The 27,483-nt window shown below is 45.1% G+C and overlaps 1 protein-coding gene across 3 annotated transcripts in view; it reads left to right on the top strand.

Annotated features, from left to right (window-relative positions):
- The first annotated feature begins 717 nt into the window (after nt 1-717).
- The window catches only part of bptf (bromodomain PHD finger transcription factor), a 29,092-nt gene continuing 2,326 nt past the window's right edge, over nt 718-27,483 (top strand). Inside the window, exons 1-29 of one of the 3 annotated variants that reach the window (XM_061712431.1) lie at nt 718-1,542; nt 2,759-3,581; nt 5,077-5,297; nt 6,608-6,787; nt 7,005-7,154; nt 9,108-9,320; nt 9,429-9,508; nt 11,502-11,854; nt 11,977-12,108; nt 12,208-12,337; nt 13,364-13,499; nt 13,623-13,883; nt 13,973-15,392; nt 15,543-15,667; nt 15,894-16,022; nt 16,275-16,428; nt 17,248-17,371; nt 17,458-17,713; nt 18,730-18,860; nt 18,950-19,025; nt 19,114-19,328; nt 20,164-21,274; nt 22,272-23,644; nt 23,722-23,804; nt 23,900-24,125; nt 25,346-25,860; nt 25,957-26,136; nt 26,806-26,998; nt 27,263-27,347. In XM_061712431.1, the coding sequence (XP_061568415.1) occupies nt 1,023-1,542; nt 2,759-3,581; nt 5,077-5,297; nt 6,608-6,787; nt 7,005-7,154; nt 9,108-9,320; nt 9,429-9,508; nt 11,502-11,854; nt 11,977-12,108; nt 12,208-12,337; nt 13,364-13,499; nt 13,623-13,883; nt 13,973-15,392; nt 15,543-15,667; nt 15,894-16,022; nt 16,275-16,428; nt 17,248-17,371; nt 17,458-17,713; nt 18,730-18,860; nt 18,950-19,025; nt 19,114-19,328; nt 20,164-21,274; nt 22,272-23,644; nt 23,722-23,804; nt 23,900-24,125; nt 25,346-25,860; nt 25,957-26,136; nt 26,806-26,998; nt 27,263-27,347 (9,595 nt within the window). In that variant the 5' untranslated portion in view covers nt 718-1,022. Of the gene's footprint in view, nt 1,543-2,758; nt 3,582-5,076; nt 5,298-6,607; nt 6,788-7,004; nt 7,155-9,107; nt 9,321-9,428; nt 9,509-11,501; nt 11,855-11,976; nt 12,109-12,207; nt 12,338-13,363; nt 13,500-13,619; nt 13,884-13,972; nt 15,393-15,542; nt 15,668-15,893; nt 16,023-16,274; nt 16,429-17,247; nt 17,372-17,457; nt 17,714-18,729; nt 18,861-18,949; nt 19,026-19,113; nt 19,329-20,163; nt 21,275-22,271; nt 23,645-23,721; nt 23,805-23,899; nt 24,126-25,345; nt 25,861-25,956; nt 26,137-26,805; nt 26,999-27,262; nt 27,348-27,483 lie in introns of all 3 variants that reach the window. The other 2 variants (XM_061712430.1, XM_061712432.1) reach the window with 2 other exon arrangements.

Below are 27,483 nucleotides of genomic sequence, written 5' to 3'. Positions count from 1 at the left end.
AACATGAGTTTCTTTTATCTGGAACAGCCAGGTCCTGAATGTAGTTTGGTAGCAGTTTCTGCTGGGCTTTAAAGGCAATTAAAACAGTTTTCTGCTCTACTATATCATGGAATTTTAAAGTATTATATTTAATAAAGAGATTATTTGTTGGTTTATAATAGTCAGATCTGTTTATTATCCTCTCCGCTCTTTTCTGTAACACGTAACTATTTGGTGTAACGCTGAACCATAAATCATCCTTAACGCGGAACCATAAATCAGCCTTAATTGGGTGATTGTTTTTTTTTCTTAAACTTTATTTAAAAGAATTATCATAGAATAGTGGGAACAGTATACAAATAGAATACAGAACATGTGCCAGGGGTGATGTCCGTTATTCAAGAAGATTATTACACAGTCTACGCCTTTTCATTTGTTGATTTAGTGATTAGTTTTAAGTAAAGTTACATTTCTTTCTGGAAAACATAAAAGCAGGGGGTTTTCTTTGAAAATTTACTCTTATGAATATGAAATTTGGCAATAAATAAAAACAGTAACATTTTCCTTCTTTCTTAGGGAAACAATGGAAACCAAAAACAACATTTTCCCAATGTAAATTAAAATCTATAGTGAAAGAGTCAATAATAAATTCGCTAATATCTGCCCATAGTTGTTTCGATTGAGAGCAAAGCCAGAATAAATGTTTCTGTATGTAAATGACAGAGGAACTAATTGGGTGATTGTTGCCAGTGCGCCGGAGCACACCACGTGACTCCCCGCCAGGCCTGCTGTTTGTGCAGCCGGAGCAGAGCAGAGAAATGGCGGCCCTGGGCAAACCTGCTCCCGCCGGGCTGACGCTGTGAGCCCTTTATGCCCCAGAACCACAGCGGGGCTGCACGGGGTCGGGTTACCGCACCGTTTCACTCATCTACGGCGCTTCAGCGTGGTGGCAGCGGCGCGGCTTTTGCTGTTTTTTGCAGCGGTTGTACGTGCATGAGTCCTTGCAGAAACCGGGACTGTAAAGTAGCAGATTTCTCCCGAACATGAGAGGGAAGCGGGGCAGGCCGCCCAAGCCCCCGCTCGCCGGGGCCGGGGAGTCCTCCTGCTCCAGCCGGGGCCTGCGGCCGCGCAGGAACCTGAAGCCCCGCTTCAGGGACAGCGGGGACGAGGAGCCGGACAGCCCGGGCAGGGAGCCGCCGAAGCCGGGCAGGAGGCGGCGAGCTCCGGGGGCCGGGGCTGCGCGGGGCCGGGGGAGAGGAGGCCGGGCCGGGGCCCGCGGGGGCCGGGGCGGCCGAGGCGGGGGCCGCCGGCCCGCCGCCTGCAAGACCGTGGTGTACGACGACCACGAGAGCGACGAGGAGGACGACGCCGTCAGCCTGAGGTCGGAGGAGGACGAGCTGGGGGAGGAGGAGGAGGACGAGGCCCTGCGGGGGGAGTCCGACGGCCCGGACCTGGACCAGGACCAGGACCAGGACCTGCAGGGGGACCAGGAGGAGGAGGATGCCGCCAGCGTCTGCACCGAGAGCAGCTGGAGGAGCCAGAGCACCCGCGCCAGCACCCCCGGTAACTCCCGCCATCACGCCCGGGAGAGGACGCGCTTCCCCGGGCAGCACATGTGGTAACACCGCGGTGTTATTGTCCAAGATGGAGACTGGAGCTGGAGATCCGTCCAGCCCAGCGAGGCTGCAGCAGCTCCCCCAGCAGCCCCACCGGGGGGGCGGCTGGTCCCCGTCCCCACACGGCCTTTAGTGGCTTATAAACGCTTTAATAAACTGATGGAAACATCTGTAGCTGCAGAAAACCCTGTTAAACACTTAGCTGTAGCTGCTAACTAGCGGCTAGGTAGCTCAGCCAGGCCAGCTCTATCATTCTGGTGGGAACATTATCAAACCTTTTTATCCCTTTTTCCAACGTTAATTTGCTTTTGTAGGGGAATATGTCACGTTAGACTTTATGTAAACAAACATTATGACCAGAACGAGATGGACTGATAGCCCACTTAGCCTGATTAGCATGCTTTTAACACTCACTGTTTTTATAGTTTTTATAGTAAAATTATGAAGTCAGGATTCCTGAAAGTAAAAGAGTTAAGTCTCCGTGGTGCTTTACGGTTCTGGTTAGACGTTTGACAGTTTGGCCGTCCATGGCCATCATTAGAGCTGAAGTTGAGCTGGATCAGGAAGATGTTCAGCCTCGTTTAGCTGATAATAACACAGTCGTGCAGTCACATCCAGAGTAACATAAAAGTTTCTCATTAGGCATACATGTTGTTTTTTATGTTATTTAATGTTTCTTGCAAATAGGTGCTCATGAATATTTGGGGAAAAGTTCAAATAAGTGGTCATACATCAGTAAAAGTACAGATAACAATGGTATTCTTGGTGAATTAAAATAGAATAGAACTTTATTAATCCCACAGAGGAGAAATTTGCTTGTGCAGTAGCAACCATACGCACTCTCAAGAAATACTAAAACCGAACAATATATACATGTGTGCAAAAAAATATGTGCAAAAATGTCAGTGAGGTATTTAGAAAGAGAAGATTATTGTCAGAAAAAAAGGTTATTGCACTCGCGTGGCTAGAGTTGCTTATTAGAGTCTGATGGCTGTGGGGATGAAGGACCTGTGGTAGCGTTCCTTCTTGCAGCGGGTGGAGCAGTCTTTGGCTGAAGGAGCTGCTGATGGCTCCCACAAAATGTTTGTCATTATGGTATAAGTGTATTTTATTTTCTCTTGGGCTTTAGTTATGATTCATGATATTTTTTTGTCTGTCCACAGGGAAGAAAAAAGGACGAGCTCCCCGACCCCGTACTCCCATCCTGGAGGAGAAGGAGATCCCTCTCCTTGAACTTCCAGACACATCCGAGGACATCATGGTGCCTAACGAAGAGCTGCTCAACGCCACCTCCATCTACGAGGTGTTAAGGAACTTTAGCGTGGTGCTACGGCTTTCTCCCTTCCGGTTTGAGGACTTCTGCGCGGCCTTGGTTGGCCAGGAACAATGCACATTGATAGCAGAGACCCACAGTGCTCTTCTGAAGGCCATCCTACGCGAGGAGGACTCCTCCAACACTACCTTCGGCCCTGCAGACCTCAAGGACAGCGTCAACTCCACTTTGTATTTTATTGACGGCATGGCATGGCCTGAGGTGTTGCGGGCTTACTGTGAGAGCGACAGGGAATACCATCATGTGCTGCCATTCCTGGAGACGGACGAATATCCCTACAGTCCCCTTGAAAGTAAGGTCAAGGTGCTGCAGTTCTTGGTGGATCAGTTCCTCACGACTAACATTGCCCGTGAGGAGCTCATGTCCGACGGCAGCATGCAGTATGACGACCACTGTCGTGTGTGCCACCGGCTCGGTGAGCTGTTGTGCTGCGAGACTTGCTCGGCGGTTTATCACCTAGAGTGTGTGAAACCCCCGTTAGAGGCAGTTCCTGAAGGGGAGTGGCAGTGTGAAATTTGTGTGGCACACAAGGTGCCTGGGGTCACAGACTGTGTCACTGAGGCTCAGAAAAACAGACCCTACGTCCGCCAGGAGCCCATCGGATACGACCGCCACCAGAGGAAATATTGGTTCCTTATTCGAAGGATCATTGTGTAAGTGAAAGACCCTCGCTACATTTCTGCTTCAGCAGTTACCTTTCACACCGTGCCGACGAAGAAACACAACAGCTAGATGTGCATCAACTGAGAATCACAAGCAAAAAAACAAACCAGTGAAACTAGGGCTGGGCGATATGGACCAAAAGTCATATCTCGATATTTTCTAGCTGAATGGCGATACTCGATATATATCCATATTTTTTCTGTGCCATAATTGGGGTTTCCCCCAAAGCATTATAGCATAGCATCTCTGTTAGCTTCATTTTTTTCTGAGGCAAACCCTTAAAAAAAACAGTCGGTTTTAATACAAAGCCTCGTGCCAAATGTCACACAGGTATATTTATTAACAGAGGTCTGCACAATATCAAAATGTATAAAACAAATGAAATAAAAATAAACTGCCTGCATATATAGAATAAAAATGCTTCTTGAATAAAATAAAACAAATATCCCTTTCCTGCACAACAATTAAATTAAAATACACTGTACAATTAATACAATGTAGACAGTAACAGGCAGACTTTTCAACTGAGGTTGACAGTTGTGCAAATAACAAAACATTTGTGCAAATCTCAAATAAAACATTCAAGTCAATTTGTCACAAAATAAGCTATATCAAAATCATTAAAAAAAAATATATATATATTTTTTTATTTTTTTTTTAATCGATATAAACGATATTTTCTCGTACCATATCGCGTTTGAAAATATATCGATATATATTAAAATCTCAATATATCGCCCAGCCCTAAGTGAAACACAATTGCATGATTTAATCACATACATTTGACACATCACATTTTACTGTTCTTATGACCGGGTGATTTCAGTCAAATCTTCAACGACAAGTAAAAAAAAAAAAAAAAATCAGTTTCCAACACAAAAAAAGTTAAAACTTTCCTGACCTTCGTGACTGAATTACCTGATTCTTTAGTCACTGAGCCTGCGGGATGAGGGGAACATATACTTACGAACATAATTACATCAAATTGAGGCATCTGTTTCTTTAAAAATGGTCTAACAGTATCGCGTTTGTTTCTGCTCTGTATGTGGTTGCCCTGCCTAAAATGTAATCCCGGTGGAAAGTGAAAATGGAAGTCACCGTCTTGGCATGCAGAATGCTGCAAGCTCCCCTGAATCGAGACATTTGTTTGTCAAGGGATTACAGAAGAAGTCTGCAACCAGGCCCTTTATCGCCAACAGCACTTGTGCTTTTCCTGAGTCCCTCCCCATCCCTTAATTATGTTGTGTTTGGGTATTTCTTTTCACAAGAGCTGGGTTGGATTTGGGAGGGGAAGAGAAACTGTACAAATAGAGTAGACTAGTAATCTTGTCCCAGGTTAACCTGTCGTAGACACCAGTAACACTCTTTCACTCAAGGCTTGTGACTATGTGGTTGTAGGATGTTTTGTGGTGATTTTGGAGGGGATAATCTGGATTTCAAGCCACATCTTTAACCATCTCTGAACCTATTCTGTTCTCTCCTCAGTGAGGAAGATGGGGAACATGAGAAGAAAAAGATCTGGTACTACAGCACCAAGGCCCAGCTGGAGGAGCTCATGGAGTCTCTGGATAAGGAGTACTGGGAGATGGACCTGCACGCCACCCTGAAGGAGATGAAGGAGGAAGTGCAAGCCCACATGGACATCACAGAGGACCTCACCAACAAAGCCCGTGGAACCAATAAAGCCTACCTCACTGCTCTCAACGGTACGGATCAGACCTGCTCCCCCCGTGCACCTACGTAGAAGTAAACTGGTTCTGATTGATAGAGTTTGGGTATTTGTGATTGCTGGTGTTGATGTTCATGTGAGGAAATCATTTATTTGACGTTTGATGACTTGAGCACGTGTCTCATGTGACAAACTGTGTCTGCACACCTGTATGTTTACGTTCTGACATGTTCTTTTTAAGCTTCAAAAACCATTGCTCTTCCCCTCGAGCAGCATTATTTTGCACCAAAGACAGTTGGGTGATGCCTTATCTTCCTGCTTCAACTTCTCACACAGTTAGCAGCTGTTTTCCCCTTCGTTCTTCCTCCCAGGAGGCACAGCAGTTTCAAAACTTTTTTTTAATACTTAGCCAGCGAGTCCGGCAGGCAGTTTGTGCATCACAACGCTCCTGTACGTCCACAAACTGCCCCGTTTCCTGTTTTTTGAGACAACAAGGGGCTGTGTCTCTGGGGTTCTGGGAAGCAGGAGGTTTGACTGCACAGGTTGCTGTCTGAAATCTAACAATATGTAATTTTTTTTAAACTTTTTTTTTCAAGGCAAGTCTTGGTAAAGTAAGATTGATGGGTTTGCTGGCACTTTCATTGTTTCGAGGTCTGCTGCTGCAGCTGCACGGATCTGCACATTGTTTTTATTCAGGTTATCTGGTGGAGACAGTTGCTTGTGTCCCAGAAAAAAAGCTGCTGTTGTAAACCACCATCCTCTGGAGACTGAACATCCGACAATAATTTTATTTGACATGGTTAACTAGTATTAGATTTGATGTTAGTGCTTCTGTGTCACTCCTTCGTAGGCTTTACTAACATCTTAGTATGTTACTTATTACTTAACCACCTGAAACCTAAACATTGGAAGCCTCTAGTAATTTTGTGAGAGGTGAAGGAAAGCTTCTCAACTACTTTAAACATTGTCAGTCACTTAACAAAAAGACAGCAGTCAGCTTCTTCAATCGGGACTTTGTCAGGTATTTAAATTTGAGTTGGTAAATCTATGATTGACAGGTGAAACAGCGAAGTTCAAAGTTGCATCTGACTTTAAGAAGTTGTGATACTTAAATTGATTTTATTGCAACGTTTATACATTTAGTAAAGATGCACAGAGTTAAGAGATCTCTTGCAATCCTGCTGTGGCAATTTTGACACATTTCTGGATAAATAACTGTATCTCAAGCTCTTTGTGTAATTGTTCCTTCACCAATTGCTTTCTCATTGCATTGTCCTTTTAAGGTGCTCCACAGAAATGTCTTTTTTTGTTTTCATGTTTGAAATGGCTGTTTTGTTTCGTTGGCAGATGTAATCACGGAGCGTTTGAAGGTCAGGCGAGAGGCGCTGGAAGTGAACAGCCAAACGGAGGAGTCAAAGCAGGAAGCAGAAAGCGGCTCTGTAAATCCAGCCCAGGACAACGCTGAGCTCTCGGTGCAGCGCGACAAGACGAAGGATGCTGACCGGGCGGAAGACGCTGGTTCACAAGGTAAATGTTTTTGGAAAGCTTCACAGTGCTGTGCCTGTAGCTCACCCTGGTGCGCTTTGCCCACATTTGGATGCTTGTGACACTGCCTGACTAACTTGTATCAGGAATGTTTCTTTAGCAGCATCAAGACAATTTGCTTTTATCTCTACTTGATGTTCTAATTACACAATGTGACCGTCCTGACTGCCAGTGCTCTTCGCTCTCTTTGTCACAACAGCCGCAACGGTTCAGCCCGCTACAGAAGAGAGATGTGTGTCAGCTACCTCCGCCACCCAGAACGTAGCTGGATCTAAGACAGAATCACCTGAATCAAACAACATAACACAAGCTGCTCCTTCGGGGGGGCAGGAAACCCGCCAGCCAACAGGTAAGCTTTATTCAGCAGCCGCCTCACGTTCTCCGGATCTCGTCCTCTGCTTCATTACCTGCTGCAAATTTGTTCTGTTTGTTTATCTTTATCTCTGTATTTGTAGCTCTGTCTTGTACACTTATGTTGTAGAAAACTCCATCTTTAAGATATGAGCTTTAAATACACAAAGAACACACGTTTAATTTCTTAGTCTTTCAGGTAGTGTTCCTGTGTTGAGTTTGCTGTCTTTTTAGTTTGAATGTTTGTGTGACTATCCTTTCTGAATTCAGCTCAAGCTCAAGATCTTTTACTCTGTTGAGAATGTGCACCAAACCCCTAAGTGTTTGATCATGATTTCATACAGGATTAACATATTAAGGATCAGCCAAAACTGAATGACAGGAAGTGGACCCCCGATGTTTCAGTTTGTTTATAGGGACAGAAAAATGTGTCGTCTTGAAGGAGTTTATATTTTCATGAAGGACAGATGTGTTATTGTTGTAGACGAGGTTCAGGGGGCGTCCCAGGTTTGAATTATGTAGACTGCAATGTCTGTATATAATCTCTGATAAACCTCCAGAACACGGCCAGTATTGTGTTCTCTCATACGGTCCACACATCTCACCGACGTCCTGTCAGATCAGCGGGACTGTTTCCCCGACCATCATACAGGACTGTCTCAGAAAATTAGAATATTGTGATAAAGTCCTTTTATTTTCTGTAATGCAAAAATGTCATACATTCTGGATTCATTACAAATCAACTGAAATATTGCAAGCCTTTTATTATTTTAATATTGCTGATCATGATTTACAGCCTAAGAAAACTAAAAAAATTTGAATATTCTGGGAATCTTAATCTTTAACTGTAAACCATAATCAGCAATATTACAATAATAAAAGGCTTGCAATATTTGAGTTGATTTGTAATGAATCCAGAATGTATGACATTTTTGTAATTGCATTACAGAAAACGAAGAACTTTATAACAATATTTTTCCGAGACAGTCCTGTATGTTGCTAATGGTTTGGTTTGCAGCTGTCAGATCATTGTGTGCCTGTCCCTGGTCATGCTGGGATATATTACATATGCTCTAGTGGAGGATTGTAAGATGAATCTGGTTCTGTGGACGTTTCACTCTGACACAAAATATCGTGACTATTTGAACTTGCATCTATGAAGTCTTTTAAATCTTCAAGTGTGACATTGCAGTGGGGTTAAATAGTTGCTTTTTTTTAAGTGGATGCATCTTCTTAAACAAATTGATCAAATTCTTAAAATTCAAACTTTTCCATAGCACGCTCAACAGTTTAAAAACCTGGAGATGGTTGGAGGATATTTTTCTGCTCACCCAAGACCTAAATCAAACTGCAGGCCGTGCGTTTTTGTCCCGATGTCATAAAACTAGAGCTATCGAATTCAGACTGAACCGCAGTTAAATGCCCCAAGCATCTTAACTGCCCCTCGTGCTCTTGGTCTTGAAAAGCAAGTTTTTGGCACAGTGGCGAGGGGCGTCCCTGGCAGCAGCGACTACGCCACGTCTGCTACAAGCAGCTCGTTATTCTCATCCCAGTTTTCTGGACGTTTGGGCGGGTTCCCGTTGCTCAGACAAAAGGCTTTCTGCCTGGAAGCTCCACCTGCTGCCTCCTCAACAAAAAACGGATAAATATCCAAGGCTCCCTTGTCACTGTTCAAAAGCAGAGTCTTCATTTAAATTTGCAGAAGAGCTGCAGCTTTTGTTTTTGTTGTGAAATCGAAATGAAGCTAAAAAGCTACACTGAAGATTTGGAATAACAGATTTGTTTTCAGTCCTGTGTGCAGCTGTCTTGTTCTTTTGTTGTGCATCTTAACAAACAGCTATTGCTAAGAACGACCTCAATTCCTTGCAGTTTCAACTCTCAGATCGTATTCTCACGATTACTGATAATTGCACTCAGTCTTTCTTGTCCTGTTTGTGTTTCTTAATCGTAGACGAACAGCAGAAGTCAGAGTCTGGCGGTGAAGTTTCTCCCTGTGATGACTCTCGTGTACCCTCTCAAGATCAACCACTACAGCAGTCATCGCAACCAGAAGCAGCGAGTGACGGCAGCCAAGTTCCCGGGTCTGGGAGCCTCAAAAAACCGGAAGCACCTGACCTGGCTGACAGGTCCTCCCAGTCGTCCTTTACCAGCCAGGATAAAACAGGTAATCGCCTGTGCAGATGTTGATCTCTGTTAGACGATATAAGGTGATGCAATTGAAATCAGTTCTGCAGTGTTACATTGATGTTTCCGTCTGCTTTCTGGATGACAGAGGACTATAATGAAAGGATGAAGAACGAGAGGACGGCAGGACAAGAGGTGAAAACCCAAATACCCAGAGGCAGCAAAGAGGTAAGGCCTGTCATTTTAGTGTGAGAGGATTAACTCCGAACAGTTTTACAGGAGAGTCGGTGAACTTTTTATTTAGTGTGTCGGGGTACATCACCGGGCAGGATTTTAGGATAGGTTGTGCAAAAAGGTGAAAAAACATGAATTTGTGCTCATATTTAGCACAGTTCTGCAGGCTGGGAGCTGCGCTCATACTTAGGGTTTAACAGTGTGTTAATAGGCAGCTGTGTCTTTGTTACGCCACTCCTCACGTTTTCTTTTATAAATCTCAGCTTGGATCTATGCGCTCGATGAGGTCAGAGGGGTTCAGGGTTTTTTAGCATGTAGTTTAACAAACTTTATGGTAATATTCTCTGAAAATGCTGCTCATTTCGTCTTTTTTAGGTTTACCAAATAGCGTCTCCATGGTACATTAGTGGTAGTTTAGTTTCCTGTACTGTATATAAACTATGTTATAATCTTGCACATGTATTTAAACAAAAAGAAGAAAAAAGATATATATATATATATATATATATATATAGATATATATAGATATCTTTTTTTTATTTATTTTTTTATTATGGTTTACAGTTTAAGATTAAGATTCCCAGAATATTCAAATTTTTTGAGATAGGATATTTGAGTTTTCTTAAAGGTATTGTGACATCATTTTTAACATGCTTTTAACACTATTAAAAGTATTGGCCAACATCCCTTAAATGTGTCTAAAAGAGTGTAACAAGAAAAACTTCACTCTAGTACTCTTTTCCTGGCTTTTTATGACAGTGTTTTTTTGCGCCGTGAAAAATGGGTCCTTTTCCCCCTTTCCTGTCAATCATTGCGCCGCTCCTCCTCCAAACCTCCTCCAACCAACCGTTACACACTTCTGCCAGCGTCTCCACACACACGCGCGCACACCAAACCACAAACACCGACACACAGCCCAGACAGGGCGACTACAGCCCGGGGATGAAGTCCAACCGGGACCAGAGGACCGTAGCTCCCCGCAAGCCATACGCTCACAGCGGCGTCGGAGAGTTAAGCCGGGAGCGACAGGCGAAGCATGCACGGAAAAGCAGCCGGGCGAAGCAGACAGTCCACAGCAAACAATCACAAAAATAAAGGCATGTAAATAAAGTGTCCCCTTATCTTATGTCCAGTCAGTGGCCGCGGGTCTTCTTAGCAGTTTTCCTCCGGTGATGAGAACAGAGGGGGCTCTAAACAGCTCCGTGTTAACCCTGATTTATGGTTCCGCGTTAAATCGACGCAGAGCCTACGCCGTAGGGTTCAGCGTACGGTGCGCATCGCCGCGTAACCTTACGCCGTAGGCTCTACGTCGGTGTAACGCGGAACCATAAATCAGTCTTTATGGTGCGCTGGAGAAGAGAGGAGGCAGGGAGCTGGGTGGAGGGGGCGGTGATTTAGCGGATCGTTACGTAACGATCCGCCACCAAACCAGGTGCGCCGTTTTTGCACAGTTATGCGGAAAATCCCAGAAAGCACACAATACACTGAATGTTAAAAGTTTGTTGTTTTTTGGATGTAATTGATGTCAAGACACCCAACAAAACACAAAAAATCAAGAAAAATGTGTTTTTCATGTCACAATACCTTTAAGCTGTAAGCCATGATCAGCAATATTAAAATAATAAAAGGCTTGCAATATTTCAGTTGATTTGTAATGAATCCAGAATGTATGAAATTTTTGTTTTTGTAATTACATTACAGAAAATCACAATATTCAAATTTTCTGAGACAGTCCTGTATATACTGTGATAGCGGCCTGATGTACTACTGAAGTTAAAAATGAAAGGGTTTTAGGTCATCTAGTTAAAAAATTAGATTGTCTATGTTGTAACCGGGGTTTCCAACTGATGGCTTAATTATTATATCCCTGTGGTTTTAGGTGTTTATGGGTTTAAACAGAATAATATTCATCCATCCAACAATTGCTTGATTCCATCATAATCTCTGGTTATTAAAGCCACGGTTTCTGTCCCCTCTTGTGTTTCAGTCGTCTCCCGTGCGCTCTGGCGGCGACACTGCAAAGCTCAGCTTCTTGAAAAGGGAGCTGACGGTGAATTTAAATAACTTTTTCAAACTGGGTCAAGAGGGTAAATACAGGGTCTACCACAACCAGTACAGCACCAACCTGCTGGCGCTCAACAAACACCAGCATCGCGAGGACCACGACAAGAGACGCCACCTCTCCCACAAGTTCAGCCTGACCACCACCTCCGAGTTCAAGTGGAACGGCAACATCTACGGCTCGCGGACGCTGACCATCTCCACGCTGCGGCTCACCATCATCCAGCTGGAGACCAACGTCCCGGGACCCTTCATGCACCCCAACTGGGCGTCACACAGGTACAGCTCTCATCAGAGTCCTGCGACTTCTGCAGCACTGGAAATATATGATTAGTTTGAAACTGTTCCAGCAGAAATACAAAGAGGAGTGATTTTAAGTTCATCCTTCTTGGGTTTTGTAGAACAAACTGGAATAAAGCGGTGCAGATGTGCAGCAAAGCCCGGGAATTTGCTTTGGCTCTGGCCATACTGGAGTGTGCTATCAAGCCGGTGGTGATGCTGCCTGTGTGGAAAGACTCTCTCGGACACACAAGGTGAGAGGATACAGACACGAGCGGGAGCTGCGTCTGTCTGTAACACAACGTGACTGAGATAAACAAACGGCTCCACTTCACGGTGTAATTCTGCTTTAGGTTGCATCGCATGACCTCCATCGAGCGGGAAGATAAGGAGAAAGTGAAGAAGCGAGAGAAAAAACTCGAGGACGAGGAGATCTTGCAGCAGGCCACGTGGGTGAAGTACACCATCCCCATCAAACACCAGGTACGACGTCTTTACCTTCATCCCTCGCTCAGCCGTGTGAAGGTGGTATTCATGTATCGTTTTTTCCGGACTATAAGCTGCGTTTTTTTTTTTTAATAGTTTGGGCAGGGGTGCGACTTATACTCTGGAGTGACTTATATGTGAAATTATTAACACATTTTTACTGGTATACATTTTAGTTTATTTGCGCATAAAAAAATATAGACGAACAGTATGTAGAAAAAAAAAAAGGAAACAACAAAAAAAAAAGAAATGCAATGTAACAGAAAAAAAAATGTGCAGGAGGAACCAAAAAAAACCCATAAGGGTTTGTCGAGTGTTCCTCCTATAATGAAACAAACAATATCTACAGAGATATGTAAAACATAGGACAACTACGGAGAATAAGCTAAATTACTAGAAAAACAGGAATCTGATGAAGATGTACAGAGAAGTTCTGGAAATAAGTTGTTAAGCTTTGCTAAGCTAGGTTAGCAAAAAAGTTTCACATGTTATTTTTACACTAAGCCGCAAGAGGGTGAACTGCACCTGACGTAAGCGACGTAGAAGAGGAAGCGCCGCATCTTCTACCTCCGGAGTTAGCGGAGTTGTTTAAAAGTGACACAGAGAATGAAGATTTCATTGGCTTTTAGTTATTTGGAGTGACACGGATGGTTTGGTAAACTTCTTAGCATGTTATTTATGCTATAGTATCTGAATAACTCTTAATATGTTATGTTAACATACCAGGCACGTTGTCATGTAACTGAAGCATACCACACATTTATTCAGCCTGTTGTTGCCTCTATTCTATTTTTATTTTAAATTGCCTTTCAAGATGACATGTCTGTTTTTGGTGTTGGATTTTATAAAATAAATTTCCCCCAAAAATACGACTTATACTCCAGTGCGACTTATGTTTTTTTCCTTCTATATTATGCATGTTATGGCTGGTGCAACTTGTGCTCCGGAGCGATTTATAGTCCGGAAAATACGGTATATTGATGTAGTCCAGTGTTTCCTGACGTAATCGTCGTGTTTTTCCAGGTGTGGAAGCAGAAGGGAGAGGAGTACAGGGTGACGGGGTACGGCGGCTGGAGCTGGGTCAGTAAGACGCGCGTGCCACGTTTTGTTCCGAAGCTGCCGGGGAACACCAACGTAAACTACCGCCAACAACTGGAAGGTGAGGGCTGAGCTTTGATTTGAATTCAATAAAGTATCGTGACGTGCTGAAGGTTGGAATAGAAGATGGACGGATGAAGTTAAGCTCCTCTCTCCTTTTATTCATCTTTTCTCTTATTAGCAGCTAAAATGGCAAAACAAAATGCAGCAGTTTACACGAATAAGCAGAAAGAGGTGACAGAAAGTGAGAAGCAGGTGGCCGACGATAAGGAGCCCGCACCTGTCACGGAGTCGTCTCTGAGCGCTTCCTCAGCAGATGACGGCAAACCTCAGACCGCCAAAGAGGAAGAAACATCTGCAGAGGAAGAGCAGGAGAGAAATACAGAAGAGGAAAAAATGGCGGTCGACTCCTGCCTCAACAATTCTGCTTCGACCGACAAGAAAGGTAAACATCAGAAGTTTCCCTCCTTCATCTGTGCATTTGTTTGATGGTGTTTGTGATCAGATTTACACATCCGTCATCTTATGTTGTAGATGAAGATGAAAGAAAAGACTCTTCGTCTGTTGAGGAGCAATCCCAGATCTCTGATCAACCCGTAAAAAAAGAAGAAGCCTCAAAAATCTTCTATGACGTCGTCAACGTCAGCGAGGGCTTCCAGCTGCGGACGGCTTACAAGAAGAAGGTGAAGCCGTCCAAACTGGACGGCCTGTTGGAGCGTCGGGTGAAGCAGTTCACCCTGGAGGAGAAGCAGAGACTAGAGCGACTGAGGCAGGCAGCTTTCTTGGCCAAATTAGCTGCCGCAAAGCCGGCGTCCGGGGTCAAGACCGAGGCACCCTCATTACACAAGCAGCCTGCCGTCAAAGCAGAGGAGACGGAGGACAACCTAAAAGTGAAAGATCACATTGTTAAAAAGCTCGACTTCGACCAGGAGCACGTGAAAGCACAGGCGGACGGCGCTGACCTGAAATCGGACGCCGCTGCGCCCGGCCAGAGTAAACGCGCTGAGGACAAAGCTGCACATGAGGCCGGTACCCACAAAGAGGTGAACGGAGAACCTGAAACCAACAGCAATTGCGTATCGGATACGATTGAAAACAGTGAGGTAACGCAGACGCCGGCTCGAGCGGGAGAGAACGCCAAGAAACGTGGGTATGACGAAATGCAGCAAAGCAGCGGGCAGAACGACGCGGAGAGCATCAAGCTAGACCAGGGAAACACCAGTCCATCACAGGTTAATGGAAAAACGGCGCCTGTCGACCCCTCAGATCCCGTCAGTCGAGGCCCAGATGAGACCAAAGAGCCCCATAAAGAGTCTGTGAAGTCTCTGCTGAATGGAAATCTCTCAGAAAGTATCCCCGCCGTGGATCATCAACCCCCCCTCAAAGTCCCCAAATTAGAGAACCATGTGGGAGCTGAGGAAGACTCTCTGAAGAAGAGCAATGATTTTGTCAACAGTGACGGGCCGGTGCCTGTTAAGCTTGAATCCACGAGCTCCTCTGTCCACAATAGTACAGAAAATAACATCAGTAAGCCTGACGGGACATCCCAGGCCGCAAGCAGCTCCCTTTCCTCCGGTCCGGTTTCCACCAGCCAGTCCAGCTCGGAGGCAGCGGGGTCCCAGAGGAAGAAACACTCCTCCGTCTCCTCCGTCTCCTCGGCCACACCAGCCAGCTCCATGATGGTCAGTAAGGAGTACACCACGCGGGACCGCGTCAGCCTCCTCAGGTTCTCCAAGTGCAGGAAGGCTCGCTCGGGCACGGCACTGCCGTCCTACCGCAAGTTTGTAACCAAGAGCAGCAAGAAGAGCATCTTCGTCCTGCCGAACGACGACCTGAAGAGGATGGCGAGGAAGGCGGGCATTCGAGAAGTTCCCATCTTCAACTACAACGCCAAGCCTGCTCTGGATATCTGGCCGTACCCGTCACCCCGGCCCACCTTCGCGATCACGTGGAGGTTTGTCGCACATTTAGAGGTTTTCTTTTAACTTTTTTTGTTATTGTTGAGAACAATGTGTCACCACTAGACTGTAACAGTCCCAATATGGTGAATTAAACTGCATATTTACTAATGTTGGTAATACTTTTGTCTGTCATGGCTGTTCAGGTATCGTCTGCAGACTGTGAGGTCGCTGGCCGGGGTCAGTTTGATGCTGCGGCTGCTGTGGGCCTGCCTGAGGTGGGACGACATGGCCGTGAAACCCTCTGCTGCCGTAGGAACAACGCGGAAAGGTGAAAAAATCCTGCAATTTTTCCTTTCTCTGTATTTGATGAAAGCATTAATCTGCATTTCAGTCCATATAACCAACGGCAGTAACATGATTTGATTTTTTCCTTAGTAAGTGGTCAAAAACTGGACAGGAATGAGGACTAAAACAAGATTCAAAGAAGTTTAGGATTAGGATGACCTAACTGTGTATGACTGAGGGTTGACAGCCATGTCTGATTCTCACTAAAGAAACGACGGACACGGACATCATCACCACAGAGATCATTAAGAGAAGAGACGTGGGGCACTACGGCATCCGCTCAGAATATTGCATCAGGAAGATCATCTGCCCCCTCGGAAACAGGGACACTCCCAAAGGTAAGCATCGGTCGGAATGGTGTTGCAAAGGGGCGGTAGATCTTTATAAACTTTCAGTTTACTTTAAATACAAATTTAAGATGGGCAATTTAGAAACTTTAATAGCATAAGTAATTTGTTATAGTGTAACCTGCACTTTTTCTGTTTTTATATTCTGTAAATTTTGTCCAACTTCGAAAATTCCTTAAATAATGTTGTTTGAGTTCTGAAACATTTAATAAACATCAGTGCTGCGTCCTTATTTTCTATTAGCAGAAACCCCGACGCCACAGAGGAAAGGTCTGCGCTCAAGTGCCTTGAGGCCGAAGAAGCACGAACCGGCCAAGCTGACCGGGCCGGTCGCTGTGGAGACATGGGTGCCGGAGGAGGAAATGGAGCTGTGGGAGATCAAAGCTTTTGCAGAAAGGTGACAAAAACAGGCGGCTGTTCTTTTGTGCTATTTTAAAAAAAAAAAAAAAAAAAAAAAAGCCGTTTGTAGCAGACCTTAGATTGAAGACAATAGAGTCTCAACTGATGCGTAAGGTTTCTTTATTCAGGTCGCATCGAGAAACATGACGACTTTCTTTCATAAGTCCTTACGACACCGTGAAAACTATATAAAAAAGAAAAAAGGGATACAAACAATTCATAAAACTAATTTCCACAGCACGTACAAACAACTCATGAATGAAAAAGATCCTAATTAAATTATACAATACTAAAAACATACAAAACTATATCCAAATGTTAAGAAAACAACAAGAAAACAAACAAACATCGTACCTCGCTGCGCTCTCCAAGGAATGCAAACAAGGAACTTCTTTTTTCTCATACGAATAGATGAATAGGTGATTGTCCGTTCGTCACCATCAATATTATAGATAATGTATGGATTGACCAGGACAGAGCCACAGATTTCAAAGAAGACTCAATCTTATATGAAAGGCCCAGGGAAGTTTTAACTGATCATCAAAGCCGCGGGGCCCACCGGACCTTTTCAATAATGCAGGCGGATTTCCGGTCAATTTACACACAAATCATATTAAATACGGTACATACAAAATACAATATATACGAAATGAATCACAATTTTAAGACATATCTAAAGAATAACCAACTGACATTATACTCATAACAAATCCAATATTATCATAAAGAAAAAATATATCAACTAAACAAATCTTGACTCAATATGGTCCTTTACAACATTTTTTTCTCATTTTCACCTTTTTCGTCTCTGTTCCAGACTGGAAAGAGAGAAGTCGCAGGGTTCAGATTCCTCAAAAACTGGCAGCACTCTGAGGACGGCAGAAGAAGTCAAGGCCCATCTGGAGAACCAGCTGAAACAGGCCAGACTGGCGTCCCAGCAGGTGAGAGCCCTGAAGTCGGACAGTTGAAGCTTTGAAGACGGTCAAACACTCTCTTAACTCAACATGATGCTACACCTTTGTTTCAGAAACGTTTCGAGCAGCAGAGACTGATCACACCCCCCACCAATTCCACAACGACCCCCCCGCCCACGTCTGCCAGCACGCCTGGTACTCCATCTTCCACCCCCCAGAGGCCGGGAACAGTAACGCCTGGAGCCAAGATGGTCCTGGCCTCCAAACTGGGCTCTCCGGTATCATTCCAGCAGGACAAGAACTTCCACCAGTCTTTTGCTTCCTGGGTGAAACAGGGTCAGACCACCAACAACAACAGCAGCAGCTCAGGTGAGCGGGCGGAGGACGAGGAGCGTTCAGGAGTTATGAACATTTTCACCCATCATCTGTTAGGAGGAAAAACGAAGGAGGGCATTTTACATCTTTTCTTTTTTACCTGGATTTCTTCCTTCTGACTTCCTTTTTTCTGTTTGACAAAACATCTGCATGTCTTTTCATCCTCTTTTTTTTCTTTAAATCATATTCCACATTGATTCATATGATGAACAAAATGATTTGATTGGCTGTGATGTCCACTTTCAATCCAAAATCAAACAAAACAAATCTCACTTCTATAAACGATATGGCTAAGCGATACTGTTATCATCAGCATGAGGAACCACCAAATATCAGATCTTTATTTCTTAATGTTGGCCCATTGGATGGATGAAGCTCATAGTGGACACCACAGCTGGAAACAGCTGTCCTGCCTTGTGGGTGCACATGACTGTAGGTGGCGTGGTGTGTGTTGCAGCCTCTACCGGCCCAGTGGCCACGGTGGCGGGCAGGACCCCCGAGCAAACCTGCCACATCCCTGGCAGCCCGGCCACTGGGGCCGGCCAGGTCCTCGCTGCTAAACTACCGCTGCCCGCTAACGGCAAGATTGTCACGCTCAACGTGCCTTCTACTCCAGGAGGTAGGGAGCATGAGCGCCATCGACTTTGGCAAGTTTTGCACTTGCCAAAGTCGATGACTGAGTCATGTGGAAGGCATAAATCTGCGTTTTGATAACGTATTGCACCGAGCATGGATGGATTTTTATTTATCTATCATTTATTTTGTCCATTAGTTGTCTTTTTCCCAAGTGAAATGCTTTTTTTGACCAGAACTGTGTCTTACTAGCGTTGTTTGTTTGGTGCAGCCTCTGTAAAACCAGTTGCATGATCGTCAGTTACCTGGTGAACTGAGCTGAAGTGGAACCCCACTCACACTTGCATGACTTTCCACTTTTTCACATCTTTGACCTGCAACTCGTGCAACTAGTTCACATCTTCTTTTCTCCTAACATAATTTGCTCTGATTGGCAGGTGTAGGTCAACAGAAAGTTCTGGGCATTTTCCCCTCTGGGCCTCCTGCGAACCTGAGGACGTACAGCACACTCCATCCCACGACGGGCAACCTCAACCTCAGAGCTACAACCTCGGGTTCAAACACGCAGGTCTCTTTACCGGCACCCTACCTTTGTTTACTTTGAAGCGCCTTAACTGCACGATGGCAGATGATTTCACTCTCAATGTTGTTTTCCAGGCCGTTGCACAGCCTGGAGCGACACCTACCTCTGTGGGCACAGCGATGGTCAGAACCTCAGCAATGCTTCAGCAAGGTGTTCTGTTCAACTGATCACTCCCTCTTTTTTTTTTCCCTTCAAACCTTGGGAAAATAAAACCATAACTAATATTCATTCCCCCCAGGTCAACCTCGGCCAGGTGTGACCCAGATGGTCCAAGGAACTGCAGCTGTCCCAGGCTCTCCTTCAACCCCCAGAGCAGGAGGTCCTGCAGCATCACCAGCTGCCCCCGCGGCTCCGGGACAGTCCCCGGTACCTGCAGCTCAGACCCCGCGACCGCAGCAGGGCCAAGTCAAGCTCACTATGGCTCAGCTCATGCAGCTGACGCAGGGGGCGCAGGTACACGGCCCTTTTCATTATAACGTCCTTTTGCACTTTATCACAAAACATGCATCAGATTCACAATATTAAAAAAAAAAAAAAGTATATTTATTTCCTTTTATGGTCTATATTAGATTAGAGTCAACTTTATACAAGTACATAGCAACGAAATACAGTTTGGCATCCAATCAGAAGTGCAACAGAAAGTATTATAGTAAATACAGTATATACAGGACTGTCTCAGAAAATTAGAATATTGTGATAAAGATCTTTATTTTCTGTAATGCAATTTATATTAAAAAAAAAAAAAAAGTCATACATTCTGGATTCATTACAAATCAACTGAAATATTGCAAGCCTTTTATTATTTTAATATTGCTGATTATGGCTTACAGTTTAAGATTAAGCTTCCCAGAATATTACAATTTTTTGAGATAGGATATTTAAGTTTTTCTTAAGCTGTAAGCCATGATCCGCAATATTAAAATAATAAAAGGCTTGCAATATTTCAGTTGATTTGTAATGAATCCAGAATGTACGACATTTTTGTTTTTGTAATTGCATCACAATATTCTAATTTTCTGAGACAGTCCTGTATACAGATTATAAATTAAATAATGCAGAGATAGAAACAACCTCTCTGAGCTGCTAAACTAGTGCAAATATTCAGTGCATATTGACTTGGGAGTGTAAACAAAAGGCATAAAGTGTCTACCGTGCATATAGAGTGGTGTAATGAGGATCAGAGGGGGGTAGAGTTCAAAAGAGTAACAGCTCTGGGGAAGAAGCTGTTACTCAGACATTATGATTAAATGAGCTCAAGTTGAAATGATTGTTGTGTGAAATCCTGCAGGGAGGAAACCCGGGCCTGACGGTGGTGATCCAGGGTCAAGGCCAGACCCAGGGCCAGCTCCAGATCATCCCCCAGGGTGTGACCGTCATCCCTGGCCCTGGCCAGCAGCTAATGCAGGCAGCCATGCCCAATGGCCAGGTCCAGCGCTTCCTCTTCACTCCGTTACCTCCCTCCTCGTCCGCTCCAGCTGCATCTCCATCTCCCCCTACAGTACCGGCCGCAGCCCCTCAGACCCCTCAAACTCATGTGTCGACTCCAACTCAAGTGCAAATCCCCGCTCAAGTCCAGACAACTCCCTCTGCCTTAGCACAAACACAGATGACAGCCCCCCTGCCTGTCCCCACACACGTTACCAGCTCGTCACAGAAGGGGAGCATCGCCCCCAGCCCAGCTCCTGCTCCTACCCAGACCCATGTGGGTGGTCCTGCGGCTCCTCCACCACCACCTGCCGCCCAGGCCCCCCTGCACACACAGTTTCCAGCCACGGCTCCATCATCCATCCCTGCACAGTCACAGATATCAGCTCCCGCCCTCCCACACCACTCCACACAGGTTTTATCCTCCACACCCCCAGCAAATGTCACACAGCCCCAAGTGGTTAGATCTGTCGCCGTCTTTCCACAAAGTACAAGCCCAGGGGTGACTCATAAACAAGTTCTCATCTCTGCCCCGTCACAAACCCACGTCTGCAATCTGACGTCCAACTCGCTCCCTTCAGCTGCAGGTTCAGCACCGACACCAGTGCAGGCTGTCCAACCCCCACCCATCACGGCGGCTCCAGGCCTAACCACCAGTCCTGTACAGGTGCAGGTTGCTGCTCCCACACCTGCCCTATCTGCTTTTTCAGTCACATCAGTTGCCCAAGTTGTTGCTACGGCAGCTGCGACTAATTCAGCTGCCTCGCTCCCTTCACCTGTCCAAGTTCCGACCTCTGCCCTCGCCCCGGTGTCCGCCCCCGTCATTGCTGTCGTGTCCACCCACATGGCTCTGCCATCCCCGGCCAAAGCTCTAACCCACATCCAGGCTGCGGCTCCAGGTCCCCTCCATGCAGCTGTGGCCAATGCCGTGGTCACACCCGTCACCGCCACCTGTACGACACCGTCAGTGCCAGGTAAAACCACCAGCTGTGCTTTTGTTTGTGGCCACATGAGAGTTTTTTTTTTTTTTTTTTTTTTTTATTAGCACATAAAAAATATACAACCACCAAAAATTCAGACAAACAGTATGTAGAAAAGGAAGCAACAAAAAAAGAAATACAATGTAATAGAAAAAATGTGCAGGAGGAACCAAAAAAACCCATAAGGGCTTGTGGAGTGGTCCTCCTATAATGAAACAAACAATATTTACAGAGATATGGAAAACATAGGACAACTAAGGAGAATAAGCTAAATTACTAGAAAAACGGGAATCTGATGATGTGCAGAGAAGTTCTGGAAATTAGTTGTTAAGCTTTGCTAAGCTGGGTTAGCAAAAATGTTGTGATTTGTTTTTTGAAATTATTTGTGCTCGAGCGTTCTCTAATATTGAGTGGTAAGGTGTTCCAATAAAGAGGAACCTCTGAACCTAAAATGGAGAAAACGTAGTCCTGAAAAAGGTGGGATGGAGATTGTTTGCAGACCTATATTAAAGTGATGAATTTGGGAATTGAATTGAAATAAATGAAAACAGGTTGGAAGTAGCTTGTGGATGGATTGATAGACAAAAAGACAAATCTGAAAAACATTTACAGCAGAAATAGGGAGAATACTTAGGGATTGGAACAATGGGGTGGATCTAGTAAGTCGATTGGAAAATGTAATCATTTTGATAAAACGTTTTTGCAGGATTAAGATACAGTTGAGGTTGCTCATGAAGGTACTTGTCCAAATGACATTGCAATATGAAATATAAGGATAAATCATAGTATAATATAAATGAATACAGATTTTTCTTGGTAATAGATGCCGTATACGTCTGATTACTCCAATATTTTTTGCAATCTTGTTCGAGATGAGTGCAATATGATTTTTCCAAGTGAGATTTTCGTCAATAATAACACAGAGAAATAACTGGCACCAAGAGTTAATTGGCTTTTGTTTGATAGATGTGTCTCTTCTCTCTCGTTGCAGCTCGGATAGAGCAGAAGGCAGCCCAGCCCCAGGTGTGGACTCCTCCAGCCTCGTCTCCGGCTCAGACTCCCGTTCAGGCCACTCCTGCTTTGACTGTTCCCCTCTCCGCCCCCGTACCGGCTCCCACGCTCTCCCCCGTCACTGCTCTGCCCCAGACATCCCTGTCGTCTCCGCCTCCAGCACAAGTCCAGCACACCGCTGTGGTTTCCATGCAGCAGTTGTCCCAGTCGCCCGTCTCAGCAGTGCAGGTCCACATGAAGGGATTACCGGTGTCGTCTGTCGTGTCCACCGTGAGGCCCACGCACTCTCCACTTCAACCCCAGACTCAAGCCCAGATCTGTGCCCAGGTTCAGGTCCAGCAAGTGCCGCACATCCAGACTCAAGCGCAGCTCCAAGGGCAAGCTCAGATCCACCCGCAGGTCCGAGTTCAGTTTCAGCCACGGACACAAATTCAGCCGCACGCTCAGCAATCACCTCAAGCTCAAGTGCAAACCCTCGCTCATATTCAGCCTCAGGTTCAGGTTCAGTTTCAGTCCCCGACCAAGACTTTGCCCCAGGTCCAGTCCCCGACCCAGCCCCAGATCCGGCCCAGGGTCCAGCCTCAGTACCACCCGCAGATACAAGCCTCGTTTCAAACCAAGCCCCAGACGCAACTTCAGGCTCCACAGCAGCCTCAGGTACAGACGCAGCCTCAGGTCCAGTCTCAGGCCCAAACACAAGCCCATATCCAAACCCAGGTCCAACCCCAGGTTCAAGTCCAGCTTCAGCAGCAAAACCAGATCCAAACTCAGGCATCGCAGCAGTCCCAAGTCCACATCCAACCGCACGTTCAAGTCCAAAGCCAAGCCCAGTTTTCGGTCCAGTCACCTCAGCAGACCCAAGTCTCTCAACAGCTTCAGGTGCCGGCCCAGGTCCAAACAAAACTCCAGGTCCAGTTCCAACCTCAGACCCAGTCTCAAGTTCAAACGCAGCCTCAGATTCAGGTCCAGTCTCCCATCAGGCATCAGCTGATCACCGTTCCGGGCATCCAACAGCCGGTCCAGCTCCTCTCAGCGCTGCCGCCACACGTGGCGGCCCAGATCCAGGCCCAGATCCAGGCGCAGGCCCAGCAGCAGGGCGGTACAGTTCCCCAGCAGATAAAGCTGCAGCTCCCCATCCAGATCCAGCAAACTGGGGGGCAAATTCAAGCCCACCAGATCCAGAACATGGTGACCATCCAGGCTCCAGCCAACGTCCAGGAGCAGCTTCAGAGGTTGCAGCAGCAGCAGCAGCTCCAGCAACAACCAAAGAAGAAGAAACAAAGTGAATCTAAGAGGGAGCAAAAAGACCCCAACATGCAGGTGGTGAGTCCCAAGGACGGAGTCCAGAAACAGGTAAACGTCCGACAGCATTTACACATGAAGTGGCTCGACATTCAAGATACTAATGTGGAAATATCTCAACACGTCAGGTGGTGGTGAAGCAGAACGCCTCAGCAGAACAGCTGAAGCAGAAGAAGACCCTGGCTGCAGCCGAGAGAGAGGAGAACCAGAGGTTGGAGCAGTCTCGGTTATCGCACCTTTTAAACGAAAAAAAGGAAAGAAGTCTGAAGTAAAGCCATGACTTAAACTTTTGTTTTCTGTCCTCAGAATGATTGTGTGCAACCAGGTGATGAAGTTCATTCTGGACAAGATCGAGAAGGACGAGAAGCAGGCAGCTAAGAAGCGGAAAAAGGAAGAGGTGGTGGAGCAGAAACGTTCGAAGCAGAACGCCACCAAGCTGACGGCGCTGCTGTACAAGCACAAAGAGCAGCTGAAGGCCGAAATCCTGAAGAAGAGAGCTCTGCTGGACAAGGAGCTGCAGCTGCAAGTACAGGTTAGACATGTTTCAGAGATGCCTAGAGAAACTTTTAGATGGATTGTCACTAGGGGTGTAACGATACACTAATCTCACGATACGGTACGATACACGATATTGAGGTCACGATAACGATACGGTACGATATTATAGCAGTATTTTTTAACAACCTTGAATGAGGAACATATGACTGGAAAAAATGGTCTTTTATTTGAAAGACACAAAATACAAAACAATACTGTGCGTTTGCCCTATTGTTACAGTTTGTAATGCTTTATAACTGTTTAAGTTTTAAAGAGAAAGCCAGGCCAACCAGTTTCCACAAACTGAACTAAAAGTAAATGTCAGGTTTGCATTATGCATCTTCAGTTTCATACAAGTACAAATATTTTACCACAAACTGAATAGTTTCTCTCATGTATGATTTGACTTTTTTCTTTTCCAGAAATTTAACAACTAAAATTAAATAAATAAATAAATAAAAGTAAATAAATACATACAATTTTACATCATAAAAAAGATTGATTCATGCTCACCTTATAAGTGTAAGAGGAGATTTATTTTTGTTAAGAAGGTTATTTTGGTAATTCAGGGTTCATTATTTTATAAATATATTCTTTATATTCTGATGTAAATCAGGGACTATAATGACACTAGTCAGTTTATCTGTAGTTGTTAATATGTTTTAGATTGGGCGGAGTGATACGCCACAGTACGGCACTAGGTGCTGTGTTGATGTTCTAAAATCCTACACTGTTGAGGGACATTAAAGTACACTGGAACTCAGCAGAAGTTGTCCCCGTGTTTATCCTACTCACCACCCCAAAAAGGTTTAATTTAATAAGGTAAGGCTTAACTCTACACCAGCCTTACATAAGTAAAAGTTCAGAGCTCATAACGGGACCGCAAAACGGGACTAGTTTCTTCTGAGCGGAGTGAGATTTTGGTCCGTGGGTCGAGGTGTATGCACGTTAGAATATGCAACGTATGCGCATTACTAGTCAACACAATAGATTAATATAAATAACCCAATATCGCCATGCAGTTTGTCACCTCCACGACACGTATCGTGACGTTTTTGTATCGCGAAATTTCGTGGCACGTTATATTATTACACCTAATTATTACTCATATGACTTAATACCACTCATTTACAGCGTTGTATCACTAGTCTTCCTTTCAGAAAGGGGATTTAAAAGCAAGGTGGTTGTACATTAAATGTCTTTTCTTCCCGTCAGGAGGAGCTGAGGCGGGACTTAGCACGGCTACAGCGAGAGAAGGAGAAAGCTCGAGCCGCCATCACCCAGGCTGCTGCAGCGACGGTCAAGGCAGCCTCCTCCCATCTCCCCCATTCTACACATTCCTCTCACAGCAGCCACGCCCCGCCCTCATCCTCCTCATCCCACAAACGCAAGAGAGAGGAGGAGAGAGACAAGGACAAAACCAGGGAGAGAGACAGGCATCATGACAAGAGCAAGAAACGGGACCGGGACAAGGACAGAGACCGACACAGGGACAGAGACAAAGACAAAGACAGGGACCGGGATCGAGAGCGGGAGAGGGAGCGGGAGCCGGGCCGAGAGCCGGATCCACATCGGGACAGAGAGCGAGACAAAGACAGGGAAAAAAGCAAGGAGGGAGACCCCAGCCTGTTAAAACACAAGAAGAAGAAAAAGAAGATGTGTTCTACCTCAAAGGATCCCAAGGACACCAAACTGTACTGTATCTGCAAAACTCCCTACGACGAGTCCAAGTACGCTGATTGGAAAGGCCTCCATTGTTCTGGTCACATTTCGTGCTGTCTGTTAATCACTTAAATCATCGTTTGTTTGTCTCTCCCTCCGTCCAGGTTCTACATCGGGTGCGACCTGTGCTCTAACTGGTTCCACGGGGTGTGTGTCGGCATCACGGAGAAAGAAGCCAAGAAGTTGGAGGACTTTGTGTGTAATGACTGTAAACGTGGCCAGGAGGGAGACAGCAGCAACGAGGAGCTGTACTGCATTTGTCGGACTCCGTACGACGAATCACAGTAGGTCTCGTTACGCTGCGGCAGTCGGCTTCATCGCTGCCTGATGTATTTGAACTGTTTGTTTTTGTTTTATTTAGGATCCCCATTAGCATTAACCACAGCATTAGCAAAACAATAATAAACACAACTCCCTTAATCACAATCTATACAGAGAATAACTAAATCACCATCATTCTCAGACATACATACATAGAAATGAAATAAAATAAAACGCCTTCATAACCAATACCTGCCTGGAATGACTATCTTAGAATTAATTGAACACTTTTCACCTTTATTATGATAGGGTTTACACTACCTATAATTCTATTCAACCTTCGCTTTGTTCCTTCTAAATGACAAATCATCATTCATTAAATTTTAAAAGATATTGTTTCAACTGAAACTTAAACCAATCTTTGCTACCTGCATGAGAAATATAAACTGGTATAGAGTTCCAGCCAACCATGGCTCTGTAAAAAAAAAAAAAAAAAAAAAAAAAAAAAAAAGTAGTTATCTGAATCATACCTGTTCTCACCCTTGATAGTATGAACCTCCTTTCTGATGTGATTCTTGTATTGTCTCGGAATAAGGGAGACAATACAAGAATGATATTATTTCTCTTCAGCGAGCTCTCTTCCCTTGGATCACTTCGTCAGGGTCTTAACTGCGTGTGTTTCTCGCCCGCAGGTTCTACATCGGCTGTGATCGCTGCCAGAACTGGTACCACGGGCGCTGTGTGGGTATTCTGCAGAGCGAAGCCACTCACATCGACCTGTACGTGTGTCCGCAGTGTCAGTCGACAGAAGACGCCATGACGGTCCTCTCGCCGCTCACCGACAAAGATTATGAGGGATTGAAAAGAATATTACGCTCGTTGCAGGTACGAAGCCTCTGCAGGTCACATTCTTTGCACCTACATATAGATATAACAACTTAGTGATGAGAATTATAAACTTTTCTGTGATCTAAAAGGCTTAATCCTACACTGATGAAAGTAAAGGAGCTTATGTATTTTTTTTTAACCCGGGAGCAAGTCACCTGTCATTTGATATCACTTGTAAGACGATAAAGCAGGACGTGCATTTCCATTCCTCGTGTGTGTCATGAGTACTCAACTTTGCTTTTTTAAATGATTTTTCTCCAGTCGCACAAAATGGCATGGCCTTTCCTCGAACCGGTGGATCCCCACGACGCGCCAGATTACTATCGAGTAATCAAGGAGCCAATGGGTACGCGAAAAATGTCATCTGCAAGAAGTAAAGCAGCACAGTTTGGGCAGCTGCACTTATTCATGATCCAAACTGGCTGCATCCTGACTTCTGCGCATTTTAATTTGTGTTTAGTTACACAAACTAGGCTTCAGAG

This window comes from Cololabis saira, chromosome 21 (assembly GCF_033807715.1).
Source record: "Cololabis saira isolate AMF1-May2022 chromosome 21, fColSai1.1, whole genome shotgun sequence".
NCBI classification, from domain to species: Eukaryota; Metazoa; Chordata; class Actinopteri; order Beloniformes; family Belonidae; genus Cololabis; species Cololabis saira.
Note: the sequence above shows the minus strand (reverse complement) of the source record. Positions and strands in the feature narration are given on the sequence as shown.